The sequence below is a fragment of the Mobula hypostoma genome, chromosome 8 (assembly GCF_963921235.1).
Source record: "Mobula hypostoma chromosome 8, sMobHyp1.1, whole genome shotgun sequence".
NCBI classification, from domain to species: Eukaryota; Metazoa; Chordata; class Chondrichthyes; order Myliobatiformes; family Myliobatidae; genus Mobula; species Mobula hypostoma.
Window position 1 is genome coordinate 69,128,433 of NC_086104.1, and position 17,059 is coordinate 69,145,491.

The following is a 17,059-nucleotide window of genomic DNA, read 5'->3' on the forward strand; positions in this document are numbered from 1 at the left end:
GTGGGAGAGTCTGTGGATCTCCTGTAAATATATTCAGCCCTTCAGAGCTCACAAATTTCACTCTCCATTCTTGGGGTCACTGCTTAGGAGACATGAGAAAGATTTAAGGGAAAACTGGGGTAGAAATCAAAAGGAAGTTATAGAGGCTGAACTGCTGAATATACTTAAACCTACAGACAGATTTTTACTCAGCAGTGAAAGAAAGGGATATGGTAAACAAGCATTAAACTGGAAATGATTCCTAAGTTAGTTCAACCTTGGTCTTGTTCAGAGGTGGAGTATACACTAGGAGCCACATAGCCTGTGGTTATACTTCTCATTTTTATTTATGTGCTATGCTGAACAATAAAAGGGTAAAGGGAGATATATGTGGAACAAAAGCACCATGTTAGATTACCTGTTTCTAGAATAGAAACAGGCAATAAGAAGCGCATTCCATATTTAAGGAGTGCAAAACTGTTGTCACTCTCACCTGATATAAGGGTTGCTCTGTGCAGCAAGCTGTGGTAAATAGCTGCTGTTACTGGCTGAGCCACGAAGTGCATTCCCACTCTTTGGTCTTTCTGCTTCCATTGATGTGGAAGGAAATTCAGATCCATCTCTTCTCAAAGGATCACCTCCCTGTGCGCATTCCAGAGTTACTGTAAATAATAGGAGAATTGGAAATTAATTCAAAATGAACCTTACAATCTAATGTAAGGCACAAATACAAAAACAAAACACTGAAAGGACGCAGCAGGCTGGGCGGCATCTTTGGACAGAGAAACAGAAATAATAATCAAGCATAAATACAAGAGAGTCTGCAGATGCTGGAAATCCAGAGCAACACACACAAAATGCTAAAGGAATTCCACAGGTCAGGCAACATCTATGGAAAGGAATAAACAGTCGGTGTTTCGGGCCAAGATGCTTCATCAGTACACTCAAGCATGAACCCTTTCACAGGGCTGCAATATTTGCAAATGTAGCAATACCAGAAACCTATACACAGGCTGAGGGAGAGGTGGAGAATTAAAGAACAGGAGTGTCTGGATTTTGGTGGTGGGCAGGGTTATTAACAAAGAAGTTGAATCATTAACAGGTCTGTAAGCCAAAGGGTAAAAATGTACTGGTAATAATCTAAAGGTTGAACTCTGTTTTCAGTTTCAAGGCTGCAATGTACCTAACTGAAAAGTGGAGGTGGTATTCATTAAACCTGTGTTGAAGATTAATGGACTATTGTAGGAAGACAAGAAAAGATTAGGAGTAGGTTGAAATTCTGGTAGAGTCATGCATGTTGGCTGAGTGGAGGTGTTAGGCAAAGTAATTGTCCAATTGGTATTTGCTCTCTCTAACTTAGAGGAGTCCATTCATTGAGCATTTAATGCATTAAAGTTACAGCACAACTTTAGTTGTCAAAAGTTTTTGGACTAAAGTTAAAGCATTTTGAAATACTTTGGAAGCTCAAAAATACTTCAAAATAATATTTTAATTTGCTTTAATTAGTGACATAATGTCAATTTTAACTTGACTAAATTGATTTACTTCAGAATGAGTAATTCACATTTTAAGACAAAAGTTGACTCCTTTGATAATGCATTGACTGGCCACATCAGTTTATATGAGAGACAGTTTTAAGCAATTATAATCGTATCAAACCACATTTTTCCTTTAGTGATTATAAGAATTTTTATAAAATATTTAAAAATTATTTTTGAGGGAATTCTAATATACAGAAAAATAGTAATTATAGATTTATATGAATACACAAAAGTGAAATATTCTTGATGCTAGAAATTAAACTCCCATATTTTATTGAACATGAATAGTATTATTTCCTTAAATAAAATATTTTAAATTGTAATTATGTACAACCATGGCAGTGGCCAAAATGCATTCATATTCTAAAGAAAAGTTACGTTTAAAATGCAAGCAAGCTGTTCAGCCAGAATCAGAACCAGGTTTTTATCAATTGTTGTTAGTTGCAGCAGTATAATGTAAGACATAAAAATTACAATAAGTTACAAAAACTAAATAGTGCAAAAGACAAATAGTGAGGGAATGTTCATGGGTTCATGGACATTCAAAAATCAGATAGCGGAGGGAAAGAAAATGTTCCTAAAATGTTCTGTATTCTCATTTAGACCAAAACAGGCATGACATAATACAACATCCAGTAAGAGTTGCTTAGCCAAAATATACACAAGAGGCTCAACTTGCTCTGCATGATGCAAGTGGCCACAATATAGCAGTAAGAGCGCCAACAAAGCTGACCTCAGGGCTTGTTAGTTGGGCAGGGCTCCTGCTCCTGGTTGCCCTCTGGTGTCACTCTCTCCCCTTTTGATGAAAATCAAGCTTCCTGGATGATGCCAGCATGTCTGAATGAGCAGACACTCAATATCTACCAGAATTATATGAAGAATGGTCATTCGGATCAGGACCAGGAAGCTAGCTGATATCCATAAAAAGAAGCTGTTGTAAGTGATATAAGGAGGAAAATGATAGGAAATAAGTGGTAAGGGAAAGGAATGGGGAAAAAAATTTATCTGGAGCCAAGACCAGCCAAAACATTATCAAGAATTTTTAGCAAATTCTAAGGATACACCAGAAACACAGTTTTGTAATAGTTATCCTTCAACACAAGGGTTAGGAGACATGGGTGTTTCTTACATTAGCCGTATCATTCAAAGAAGGTAGAACACTTAAGAGATCAGAATGTATCCTATGAAAATATAACAAGACCAGGAATACCAATGGCAGAAAAATTATTCAAATCCCCTGCACTGATATTTTTCATCTCAAGAAGCACAATTTGCCACAGAATAGAATAATAGGATCATAATAGATAGGATTATTAACTTTACAATTAGGTTTCATGCTTACCTATTTTTCTACATAAAGAAGATATACTATTGATGAATGCAAAATACTTTGAATACTTCAATTCTAAAATTGAAGTAGAAAATACTAGATGTTTGTCATCTTTATGAACAGTTTCAGCATTAAATCACATTACAACAATGACCTCAGTACTTATTTGATTGTAGCCTATTTTAGAGTAAATTAAGCAGATGAAAGGCTCTACAGAATAGAATTTTTAAAAATTCTCTTGAACTTTTTTCTGTATTGGTAACTCTTTTATGTAGTTTCCTCATGAACAGAATACAAATTGAAAATAAATAAGTTAAACATAGAGTCAGAGTCATAGAGTTGTACAGCACTGAAATTGGCCCTTCAGACAACTCATCCGTGCCTATCTACAGAATCCTTTTGCCCACATTAGACCTGTAAAACCTCTAATCCTTTCCAAGTACCTGTCCAAACACAATTAAAGCACTGTAATTGTATCCTTCTCTGCCACTTCATCTGGCAGCTCTTTCCATGTGACCACTGCCTTCATTGTGGAAAAACCTGGCCCTCAGATCTCATCGAAATTTCTCCCCTCTCCTTAAACCTATGACCTCTATTTTTAGACTTCCCTACTCTAGGCAAAATACTTAACTATCTTCCCTCATAATTTTATAAAGCGTTCTCCATAAAATTACCCCTCCATCTCAGGGTGCTGGTGCCTTCATGTGGACCACCACAGTTGTAGTGGCTGCTACCTCTGTGTGGGTTGGTAACATAGAACATAGAATAGAACAGCACAGTACAGGCCCTTCGGCCCACAATGTTGTGCCGACCCTCAAACCCTGCTTCCCATATAAGCCCCCACCTTAGATTCCTCCATATACCTGTCTAGTAGTCTCTTAAACTTCACTAGTATATCTGCCTCCACCACTGACTCAGGCAGTGCATTCCACGCACCAACCACTCTCTGAGTAAAAAACCTTCCTCTAATATCCTCCTTGAACTTCCCACCCCTTACCTTAAAGCCATGTCCTCTTGTATTGAGCAGTGGTGCCCTGGGGAAGAGGCGCTGGCTATCCACTCTATCTATTCCTCTTATTATCTTGTACACCTCTATCATTTCTCCTCTCATCCTCCTTCTCTCCAAAGAGTAAAGCCCTAGCTCCCTTAATCTCTGATCATAATGCATACTTTCTAAACCAGGCAGCATCCTGGTAAATCTCCTCTGTACCCTTTCCAATGCTTCCACATCCTTCCTATAGTGAGGTGACCAGAACTGGACACAGTACTCCAAGTGTGGCCTAACCAGAGTTTTATAGAGCTGCATCATTACATCGCGACTCTTAAACTCTATCCCTCGACTTATGAAAGCTAACACCCCATAAGCTTTCTTAAATATCCTATCCACCTGTGAGGCAACGTTCAGGGATCTGTGGACATGTACCCCGAGATCCCTCTGCTCCTCCGCACTACCTTGGCTGATGTCTAGCAGCCTACTTGGAACTGGTGCAGACCAGGAGAATCCAACCCTTGAAACATTTTGAAAATGTTAATAATGATGTTTCTAAATTTACATGTAAAATACAAATAAATCTATGTAATAATATGTACCTTTATCAATGTTAATATTTCACCGTATTTTGAATGCATGACTTTATACTTAAATCCAACAGCAGTTCTCACATACAAAGTGCTGCAGGAACTCAGCTGGTCAGGCAGCATCTATGGAGGGGAATAAACAGTTCACATTTCATCTGGACTGGAATGCAAAAGGGAAGAAGCCAGAATAAGGTGATGAGGAGAGGGGAAAGAGTACAAACTGGCAGGTGATAAGTGAAAACAGATGAGTGGGAAGATGGGTAGCTAGGAGAGGGGGAATGAAGCTGGGAGGTAACAAGTGGAAGGGGTAAGGAGCTGAGGAAGGAATCTGATAGGAGAGGATTGTGAACCATGGAATAAAGGGAAAGAGGAGGAATTCCAGAGCAAGGTGAGGTGAAGATAATGGTTAAGGAGAGAGCCAGATTGGGGATTGAAAAAAGAAAGAAGGACGATGACAAGAGAAATTATCATGTTAGTGAAATTGATGTTCATGCCATCAGGTTAGAGGCTACCTAGATGGGATATGAGGTATTCCTCCTCCAACCTGAGCATGGCCTCTGTGGTAGTAGAGGAGACCATGGACCAACATGTGGGGATGGGAAATTAAATTGAAAGAGGTGGCCACTGGGACATCCGGCCTTTTGTGGTGGATGGAGCAAAGAAGCAGTGCCCCAAACTACATTGGGTCTCACCAAAGTAGGGGAGGCCACACTGGGAGCACTGGATACAGTAAATGGCCCTGACAGACTCAAGGGTGAAGTGTTCCCTCATCTGGAAGGACTATTTGGGGCCCTGAATGGTGGTGAGGGAAGAGTTAGGGACAGATGTAGCACTTGTCCCACTTGTAGGAATAAATGTAGGAGGGAGATCAGTGGGGAGGTATGAGTGGACAAGGGAATCACGTAGCGAGCAATCCCTGCAGAAAGCAGAGATTTAGGGGTGGGGTGGGAGGGAAAGATGTGCTTACTGGAAGTTCAAAAAGTCAATTCAGGATACTTGCTGGAGGCATACATCTTATATAAAGCAAGTCAGAGTTTATTTCACTTTGATCTTTGTTGACTATCAACATAACTATTCAAGTACAGTTATGACAGACAGCACTGATGGTATTCTATCAGCCACACTGCAAACAAAGAAAGCAACTTGACAAGGTAAGTTTGTTCATCAAATTTGGAGAAAATCCAAAAAAAATCTGAAATAAGTTTCATTTTCTTTTTAAAATCAACTATTTCATTTCTAGATGTTAATTTAGGGGTAAATTATAAATGGGATGGCAGCTCTCAAAAGAGTCAATTATGCTTCAAAGAGTACAATAGGAGACAACTATGCCTAGTTTTCAGAATGATCATGTGTTCTTCATCATAAAAACTCTGCACTCTTGAGCTTCCCAAGCTCCTATCCCTTGGGAAGAGAATGAAAATTAATACTGGGATTCAATTTATCAACTGGTTGTTTGAAAGAGGTTTCTAAATTACACCATTATTTACAATAACATTACTGCCCAATTATTTTGAAAAATGTCTCATAACAGGCATGCTTTAGAAAGAACTAGAACAAAGCACACATTAATAAAAAGCACAATTGACATTGAATAAGGAATCTACTTTTGTTCTATTTAAAGGATATGCAGAAAAGAGAAACAACTTATTTGGCTAAAGGAACATGGTTTTCATTGAATGATGTAAGCTTCAATACATAAATTGTCTGGTATTGGACAATCAGGATAAATAACTAATTATTGTATATATGGTTCTAAACTTTCCTGCAAAATTGGGAAAAACTAGTAGCCTATATCTCAATGGATAAATGATGGAACTTCACACCCATAGAAAATGAGGGTCCAAGGTTTAAACCACAGTCTCTGCTGAGCTCATTTAGTTGACTATTATGTTAGAAGTGCCTCAAGTGAAAACAATGCAGATCTAATGAAAATTAATACACCAGCTATTTGACCATTCCTCATTCTTACTGAAAAATCCCTTAAGGGCATATGACAGACTGGGAAGAAGGATGATCACTTGACTGAAAGCCCACGTACCTAGAAATTAGACTTCAGATTGGTAGCAATAAACAAGCAATATAATTGTGACAATGCCCTGTACAATGCATTTAAAATTAGATTCATTTTAAGTGATTGGAGTGGAATTTCAGATGAGTTCAACAAGCGGATGCTACCTTATTGCAAGTTTAGTGCACTGATCATTGTTTAAAAAGGGTTCTAAGAGTAAACCTGGCAATTATCGGCCTGTGAGTTTGACATCAGTGGTGGGTAAACTGATGGAAAGTATTCTTAGAGATGGTGTCTATAATTATCTGGATAGACAGGGTCTGATTAGGAACAGTCAACATGGATTTGTGCGTGGAGGGTCATGTTTGACAAATCTTATTGAATTTTTTGATGAGGTTACTAAGAAAGTTGACGAGGGTAAAGCGGTGGATGTTGTCTATGTGGACTTCAGTAAGGCCTTTGACAAGGTTCCACACGGAAGGTTAGTTAGGAAGGTTCAATCGTTAGGTATTAATATTGAAGTAGTAAAATGGATTCAGCAGTGGCTAGATGGGAGATGCCAGAGAGTAGTGGTGGATAACTGTTTGTCAGATTGGAGGACGGTGTGTAGCGGTGTGCCTCAGGGATCTGTACTGGGTCCAATGTTGTTTGTCATATATATTAATGATCTGGATGATGGGGTGGTAAATTGGTGGTAAGTATGCAGATGATACTAAGATAGGTGGTGTTGTGGATGATGAGGTAGGTTTTCAAAGCTTGCAGAGAGATTTAGGACAGTTAGAAGAGTGGGCTGAAAGATGGCAGATGGAGTTTAATGCTGAAAAATGTGAGGTGCTACATTTTGGTAGGACTAATCAAAATAGGACATACATGGTAAATGGTAGGGTATTGAAGAAAGCTGTAGAACAGAGGGATCTAGGGATAATGGTGTATAGTTCCCTGAAGGTGGAATCTCATGTGGTTAGGGTGGTGAAGAAAGCTTTTGGTATGCTGGCCTTTATTAATCAGAGCATTGAGTATAGGAGTTGGGATGTAATGTTGAAATTGTATAGGGCTTTGGTAAGGCCAAATTTGGAGTATTGTGTACAGTTCTGGTCACCGAATTATAGGAAAGATGTCAATAAAATTGAGAGAGTACAGAGGAGGTTTACTAAAATGTTGTCTGGGTTTCACCTCTTAAGTTACAGAGAAAGGTTGAACAAGTTAGGTCTTTATTCTTTGGAGCGTAGAAGGTTGAGGGGGGATTTGATAGAGGTGTTTAAAATTATGAGGGGGATTGATAAGAGTTGACGTGGATAGGCTTTTTCCATTGACAGTAGAGAAGATTCAAACAAGAGGACATGAGTTGAGAGTTAAAGGACAAAAGTTTAGGGGCAACATGAGGGGGACCTTCTTTACTCAGAGAGTGGTAGCTGTGTGGAACGAGCTTCCAGCAGAAGTGGTTGAGGTAGGTTCGATGTTGTCGTTTAAAGTTAAATTGGATAGATATATGGACAGGAAAGGAATGGAGGGTTATGGGCTGAGTGCAGGTCGTTGGGACTAGGTGAGAGTAAGAGTTTGGCATGGACTAGAAGGGCCGAGATGGCCTGTTTCCGTGCTGTAATTGTTATATGGTTATATGATCAAAGATGATTTGCTGGCTGGTGGCGTAGTGGCATCAGTGCTGGACTTTGGAGCGAGAGATCCCGAGTTCAAATCCAGCCAGTTCCCTCGCACGCTCTCCATTCATGCCTGGGTTGAGTGTCGAGCTAAGAGCTTGACCTCGTAAAAAAAAAACCTGGAGAGGGATGGGCTCCGCCAGGTTTCAGATGCCCAAGACATGTTGTACGATGAGCATACCAAAAAGATCGGTGCAAAAAGCTTGTCATGATGGCGCCCTGACTCCATCAGGGGTTAAGGGTGCACGTGCACACACACACACACACACACACACACACACAAAGATGATTTAATCTACACCGGACTACATCCAGTTTAAAGTACTGACATAGGCTGTAAAAATAATTAAAACTAAATTAAAGGCACAAAAAACTCAATTCTGAACCATATTATGTTATGTTCTGAATTACAAGTGATTTAATTGTTCACTAATTATTTATCAATGACAGTAATTGTATTTGTAACCTTCAACTCCATTTCTATTTAAATGAGTACAGGTTGATTTACAATGCCATTTAGCCTTATTCCTGGGGTGTAATACTTATTACTATCTAACACATTGAAAGACTGCTTGGTAAAGTGGCTATAATCCAGTTTAGGATTTAGTCATAGAGAAGGAGGGGAGGAAAGAAAGAGGAAAGGCTAAGAGAGTAGTCTTGAAGAAATGCAACATCCTACCAACAACTGGAAACTTCAGATTTATTACCAGTCAAAATGATGGAAGAACATTCAGGATGATATTGAAAAGCTTGAAGTCATGCATTGGGAGAAGATGGAACCCTGCCTCGGTGCTGAAAGAAGCACACCAGCATGCACACTATTCATCCACCTATCCTGTCTGCACTATCTGTAGAGTAGTGGCTACCCTGTACAAATTCATTCCTTTGTTTAAAGTAAGATATTTCTCAACAAGCAGTGTATCTTTGTGTCTCACCATTTTGAAACTGGAACTGCAATTGTACTAACTAAAAATTCTCTAATATATATCACTAAAACCCTATGTTGGGAAAAATAAAAGACTCACAGCTCTACTAGTTATCTCCTAACGGGCAGAACATAACTTCTTAGGCTTATTAATAGAGGAGATGTAAGCATATGTTTCATACATAAAACAATCCTATAGCCTTTCCCATTTCCTCTCATAAATGAAAATGTTAAATTCTATCCTAAGGATACCTGATAGATATCAAGTCAAAAATAGTTAATTGGAATATTACCATTCACCAATTAATGGCAATAATTTGCAGTGTTTCTGTGATATTAAGGATAACAAATTCAGAAATTATACCAATTAAATCTGATTTGAATAGGGATTTAGGCAAATGCAGGCACTTTCTAAATAGCTCATTAGCTACAACTTTGATAGCCATGGTGGACTGACATAATTTCCATGGTGGAAGATTTCAGTTAGAAAAATTGCTAACAATGTAATTCAAATCAAACATTTGAAAAGTTACAGCCATCATTTATGTAGATAAGCTTTGTCCACTTAATATCATAATGCATACACAGATTTCTATATTCTTGCATAATTTAATGCACAAACACTCATATCCATGCAAGTTGACATGCTAGCTAATTTTTCAGTGAATCACCACTACAGTGGGCTCAGCTACATTTTTTTTAAATGGGAGAAGGAAATCTTTCTCCAAACCATCATTTATTGTTGCTTTTGAGAAGAAGCTGGTTATGGACAATTGCATTCTTTCTGGTGAGGGCAATCACAGTGTTATTAGGAAGAGAATTACAAGATTAAGATCTCAGGATGATAAAATAAACTGTGCTAGTTTCAAGTAAGGACTCTGTAAATTTGGAGGTATTGCTGAGGAACCTTAAGTTGTTGCAATGCAAGTTGTTGTTGGTATACCTTTAATTGCTGTGCACTAGTGAGGCAGAAGTAATATTTAGGATGAAAAATGGTAGAACAAATCAAAGGACTTTTCAAAGTACATTTATTATCAAAGTAATGCACACAAAATGCTGGAGGAACCCAGAAAGCCAAGCAGCATCATTGGAAAAGAGTGAACAGACCCCTCATTAAGACTTTCTCTTGTTTATTATCAAAATATGTACACTATATACAACCTTGAGATTTGTCTCCTTACAGGCAGCCACAAAACAAAGAAACACAATAGAACCCATTAAAAAAAAGACCTTCAAACATTAATGTGCAGAAAAATAACAAACTGTGCAAACAATAAAATTAATCAAATAGCATTCAGAACTGAAGTTCATGAAAGTGAGTTCACACACACGAAGACAGTCATAGCTGATCCAGGAGCCCGTTAGATTCAGGCCACAGCCTTAGTTCACCACAGAGACAAGTAAACCTTACGAGCAATAAGCTAAACACTGGCCAGTCCCCCTCCTCCGCCGCAACAACCTGACCTTTTCAATCTGGCTCGGCACTTAAATCAGCCAAACAATGGGGCATTCCTCACTCTTGGAACTGGGCCTTACTGCTTTGATACACTCTTAGGCCTGAGGCCCACTGCCTCAATTCGGCCTGCACCTGATCATTCTAATCTGGCCTAGTGCTTAAATTGGTCAAATATTGGCTTGTTCCTTGCTCTCGGGCCTAGGCCCCGATGCCTCGACTCTGCCTTGCCTCAGTTTTGTTTCTTAGAATCGTTTCCCAAGTCCACTCCAACAGTGGCTAAACATTGGCTTGTCCCCCTCTCTTGGGTCCAGTCCCTGCTGCCTTGATTTGCAACATACACACCAGGTCACAACTTCCTATACCACAGTTCACACTGCAAAAATGCCAGGTTATACTGGCAGTTCAAAAGCTTAACTCTGAAAGGGAAGTTATAGGCTATGATTGCAATGATCATGGAGAAGTAGCCATATACATAAGGGACAATTGAAACATGAACCTGCTTATGATAGGAGATGAATCAAGACTTAGTGAAGATATTTGACTGAGAATTGAAAGCTATAAGGATAAAGGAAAAACAGTGGGTGTATGTTATGGAGCCTCCAAAGCTACTAGTGATTTTAATAAACAACTCTATCAGAATATTAGAAAAGCAAGTTCTGAGGGTGATGTTATAGTTATAGGACACTTAAATTTCCCAAATATTGAGTGGGAGAACCCAGTAACTAATGGATTACAGGAAAGTGAATTCATTGAGTTATTAAATGATTGTTTTTTGACCCAGTACGTAAATGCACCAACAAGAGGGGAGGCCAGTCTGGATTTGATATTCTGTAACAATCAGGACAGAATTTTGATTATGGAAGCTGTTGAGCCTTTAGGAACAGGCGATCATCACATTGTCAGTCTCGAAGTTTTTTGGGACAGTATATCAATTAAAACCAAAGCCATTAAGTTGAATTTCAGAAAGGCAAAATTTGTGCAGATGTGGCAAAGACTTCAGAAGATAAAATGGAAGGAACTGCTTGACATTGAGTCAATTGAGGAACAATGGTGTCAATTTAAAGAGGTAATACATGCAGTGCAGGAAATGTTCATACCCAAGGTCAGGAGAAGCAATAAAAACACCAGATCAACTACATGGATGAATAAAAATATATCAAAAATTATTGAAGAAAAGACAGCTATATAAATAATGCAAAAAAAATAGTAATTATGTTAACTGTTGGGCATACATACATGTGAGAGCTATAGTCAAGAAGAAAATTTGGATTGTCATAAGGCGGGCTGAGAAGGATATTGCTGATAATGCTAAGACTGACCCCAAGAGATTTTCTCAATGTTTTAGTAGTACAAGAAAAGTCGAGGAGGAAGTTGAGTGAATTAGGAATAATAGTGGGGTGATAAATTATGCAGAGAAGGACATAGCGGACATTCAACTCATATTTTGCATAAGTATTTACTTACGAAGATGTTAGCAATATGCCAGTTAATGTAGATACCATTAAGTTTGTTTTAAATGTCTTAGAGATCTTAGAAAGTGAGTTCCTGCTTCAGCTGAAAAGGCTTTAGGTTAACAAATCTCCAGGGCCAGACAACATATATCCAAGGATACTTAAAGAGGTCTGTGATTATATATACAAACCCCTAACATGCAGTTTTCAAAAGTCTTAATGTGTATCATAGGTAAGATAATGGAAACATTAATAATGAAAGAGATGGAAAAGCAGCTGATAAGAACAGGCATGTTAGCAGAAAGCCAGCATGGGTTCAGAAAGGGGAAATATGTTTTACTAATATGCTGGAGTTCTATGAAGAAGCAACTAAAATTTGCGATATCATTTACTTGGACTTTCAGAAGGCTTTTGACAAGTTACTCCACAAGAAGTTAATAATCAAATTACAGGAGGTAGGGAATCAGGATAAGGTGTGCGAATGGGTACAGAAAACAACGAGTTATGGTGAGAGGATCATTTTCGCACCTAGATGATGTCAAAAGTGGGGTTCCTCATAGATCAGTTTTGGGGCTGCTGCTGTTTTTAATTTATATTTATGATTTGGATAAGCACATAACAAATAAACTAGTAAAGTTTGCAGATGACAAAATTGGGGGGGGCAGGCTGATAACATTCAGGCAACAGAATCGATACAGATAGATGTGAACAAAATCCAAATGTGGGCAGATAAATGGTAGATAAAATTTAAAGTATGTAAAATATTACATATAGGAAGTAGAAATGTTGGATATAGTCGTATAATGGTGGGGGGGGGGCGGTTTGAGTTAGAACGTGCATTGTATGAGAAGGACTGGGCATCCTGGTAGATTCATCACTATCAACATCTAGCCAAAGTACCGAAGTGATTAGAAATGCTAATATACTGTTGGGCTATATAATGTGTTCAGTGGAGTTCAGGTCCAGAGAAGTTCTCCTCAATGAGTTCAGAGAAGGGCAACAAGACTCATTTTAGGTTTGCAGGGTATGAGCTATGAAGAAATATTGAAATAATTAAATCTTTTCAGCCTAAGTAGACAGAGAATGAGAGGAGACATGATAGAAGTGTTCAAAGTATAAGGGTATAAGTAGATCAATGCTACTTCAAAATTAATCCATCAGTGAGGACACAGGACCATAGGTGGAATCTGGTTAAAGGGAGATTTCAGACTAATATCAGGAAATATTTCTTTACGGCAAGTTGTGGACACATGGAACAAACTACCTAGTTGTGTAGTTGAGAGTAGTACCTCAGGGCAGCCTTTCACGATCTTCTTGACCTGGAGGAACCCTTGAAATAATTTTCATTTCTCAAAGAAATCCTGCATAAAAATTGTTGTATGTACAGCTCATAGTACATTAGCTTAATCAGTAAATTGTAGATATAATAATCCAAAAATAATTGGCAATGCCCTTTTCAGTAGAGAATGAATTTTTAGCCTACATTTCTTGAAATTAATCCCTTTCTTTCCCTTTCATAAATTTTAAAAACTCATAAGGCAAACATAAATAAATTTCTCAATTCTGGGTCAAACTTGAGACATGCACACATGGACGGATATCACCTTCAACTGAAATGAGACGATTTCTATCCTTGCTCTTGATGCTTATTAAAGAAGAAAAGGCTTGCTCACACATGTAAGAATTTGAAAACGGCAGCAAAATATTCAATGCTTTCTTCTTTTACAGAAATCCAGAACTTGTTCAGGGGCAGGTCAGTAAATCTCATCCTGACTGCATGATCAGACTGTAGCTCACAAAGTTCTTCCTCTTCTCTCAAAGTCAAGTTCTCAGGCTGAGCAGAAGATTCAGAGAAAGGGTCCCTCACCCTGTCATACACTTGTGTTGAAAGGGTAGAAAAATACTGTTCAATTTTGTTCTGCAGTGCTTCCAGGTGGTTTTCAATAAGACTTTCAGATATCCTTTCTCACTTTCAAGCCCAAGCAGCAGTGGAAATATTTCAAGATTCACCTTTCAGCTCAAGCACCCAGTTGAGAACTTTTCTTCTGCTAAACCACTGGATTTCTGTATGTAACAGGAGATTGTTGTGCTCTTTGTCCAGGTTTTCACACAGTTTTTTAAACATTCTCTCGTGTACTGGCTTTAAAGCTACTAAATACCTTGCTTCCTGAACCCTTTTACTGACTATGACTTTTTTTTAAAAAGTTGTTTTGAGACTCCAACAGTCATTTATAATAATCAGCCCTTTTATGTGTCATATGGCTGTGATTTTTAGTTAAGTGTCTTTTCAATTTCGCTGGAGCCATTGCTATATTTGTAAGTTGTTTGCCACAGACTAGGCACAATGGAATAGGACAATTTGGATCACCAGTCCAAGTAAAGCCCATTGACATGTAGTTTTCATTATAAAGACAGACTTTTTTGTGTCTGTTCTTGTACTGGTGCAGCAAAATGACTCAGAAGATTGCAATTCTTCATCATTAACCTTAGCAGAATTATCCATAAACCTAGGCACAGAATCCACCTCTTGTTCAAAAATCACCACACTGGACCACCTTTAGAAATTAAAATTTCCAATGTTCTACTACACTGGTAGTTTGTTCGCTCCCATAAGTCAGTCGGCAGTGCATAAGGGGAAGCTGGGGGAGGTAATTCAGGAGGGAGACACTGATGTTACAGCCCAAGTTGGGCGAGTCCATTCAATGCTTGGAAAATGCACTTCATGCTCATCAGCCTACTGTCCTCCCCTCCATGCAATACTGCGCACACCAATTATCTTGCATCAAAAACTGAGAATGGACTTTACCAAATAAACACAGAACTATTGCGCACTGCCATACTGGACTAAGAGGCCTCGAACAAGATTGCTTACGGGGCTGCTTAGTCACTGCACACCACCGTGAACACTAGCATCGTGTATTGCATTAAGTTCAAAAGTCTCTATTTCCTGATGAGACTGAGATCTTTTAACATCTGCCGGACGATGCTGAGGATGTTCTACGAGTCTGTGGTGGCCAGTGCTATCATGTTTGCTGTTGTGTGCTGGGGCAGCAGGCTGAGGGTGGCAGACACCAACAGAATCAATAAACTCATTTGTAAGGCCAGTGATGTTGTGGGGATGGAACTGGACTCTCTCACGGTGGTGTCTGAAAAGAGGATGCTGTCTAAGTTGCATGCCATCTTGGTCAATGTCTCCCATCCACTACATAATGTACTGGGTGGGCACAGGAGTACATTCAACCAGAGACTCATTCCACCGAGATGCAGCACTGAGCGTCATAGGAAGTCATTCCTGCCTGTGGCCATCAAACTTTACAACTCCTCCCTTGGAGGGTCAGACACCCTGAGCCAATAGGCTGGTCCTGGACTTATTTCATAATTTACTGGCATAATTTACATATTACTATTTAACTATTTATGGTTCTATTACTATTTATTATTTATGGAGCAACTGTAAGGAAAACCAATTTCCCCTGGGATTAATAAAGTATGACTATGACTATGACTATGAAAATTGAAGTTTTTTTTAAAAATCACGATCTCTCATGGAACTCCTAGCAACCTCTCACGGAACTCTCGGATTCTGCAGAACTCCAGTTGAGAAATCCTGCCTTAGAGACTTTCAAATCTATACTCAATAGCTATTTCAACACACTATGCGAATAGGAATTTGGCAAGCTTTGTTGGGCTGAATGGCCTGTCTTTGTCAAAAACTTTTTATCGTTCTAATGTTCCAATGATCATTTTTGAGAAAAAGTGTGATTAGTAGTAGTTTTGCTTGCTACCAGCAAGCCATCATTGTGCTTCACAAATGCCATCTTAAACCAGAACTTTCATATATAACCATATAACAATTACAGCACGGAAACAGGCCATCTTGGCCCTTCTAGTCCGTGCCGAACTCTTACTCTCACCTATTCCCACAGACCTGCACTCAGCCCATAACCCTCCATTCCTTTCCTGTCCATATAGCTATCCAATTTAACTTTAAATGACAACATCGAACCTGCCTCAACCACTTCTGCTGGAAGCTCATTCCACACAGCTACCACTCTCTGAGTAAAGAAGTTCCCCCTCATGTTACCCCTAAACACTTGCCCTTTAATTCTCAACTCATGTCCTCGTTTGAATCTCCCCCACTCTCAATGGAAAAAGCCTATCCACGTCAACTCCATCTATCCCCCTCATAATTTTAAATACCTCTATCAAGTCCCCCCTCAACCTTCTACACTCCAAAGAATTAAGACCCAACTTGTTCAACCTTTCTCTGTAACTTAGGTGATGAAACCCAGGTAACATTCTAGTAAATCTTCTCTGTGCTCTGTCTATTTTGTTGACATCTTTCCTATAATTTGGTGACCAGAACTGTACACGATACTCCAAATTTGGCCTTACCAATGCCTTGTACAGTTTCAACATTACATCCCAACTCCTATAGTCAATGCTCTGATTTATAAAGCCCAGCATACCAAAAGCTTTCTTCACCTCCCTATCCACATGAGATTCCACCTTCAGTGAACTATGCACCATTATTCCTAGATCCCTCTGTTCTACAGTATTCTTCAATGCCCTACCATTTACCATGTATGTCTTATTTTGATTAGTCCTACCAAAATGTAGCACCTCACACTTTTCAGCATTAAACTCCATCTGCCATCTTTCAACCCACTCTTCTAACTGGCCTAAATCTCTCTGCAAGCTTTGAAAACCTACTTCATTATCCACAACTCCACCTATCTTAGTATCATCTGCATACTTACTCATCCAATTTACCTCCCCATCATCCAGATCATTAATGTATATGACAAACAACATTGGACCCAGTACAGATCCCTCAGGCACACCACTAGTCTCCGGTCTCCAATCTGACAAACAGTTATCCACCACTACTCTCTGGCATCTACCATCCAGCCACTGCTGAATCTATTTTACTGCTTCAATATTAATACCTAACGATTGAACCTTCCTAACTAACCTTCCATGTGGAACCTTGTCAAAGGCCTTACTGAAGTCCATATAGACAACATCCACCACTTTACCCTCGTCAACTTTCCTAGTAACCTCTTCAAAAAATTCAATAAGATTTGTCAAACATGACCTTCCACGCACAAATCCATGTTGACTGTTCCTAAT

The 17,059-nt window shown here is 39.0% G+C and overlaps 1 protein-coding gene across 2 annotated transcripts in view; it reads right to left on the reverse strand.

The window, feature by feature from the left end:
* wdpcp (WD repeat containing planar cell polarity effector) overlaps positions 1-17,059 on the reverse strand; it is a 215,364-nt gene that overhangs the window by 31,161 nt on the left and 167,144 nt on the right. For both annotated transcript variants that reach the window (XM_063055077.1, XM_063055078.1), the window contains exon 15: positions 473-641. In XM_063055077.1, coding sequence (XP_062911147.1) covers positions 473-641 — 169 coding nt within the window. The remainder of the gene's footprint in view (positions 1-472; positions 642-17,059) is intronic.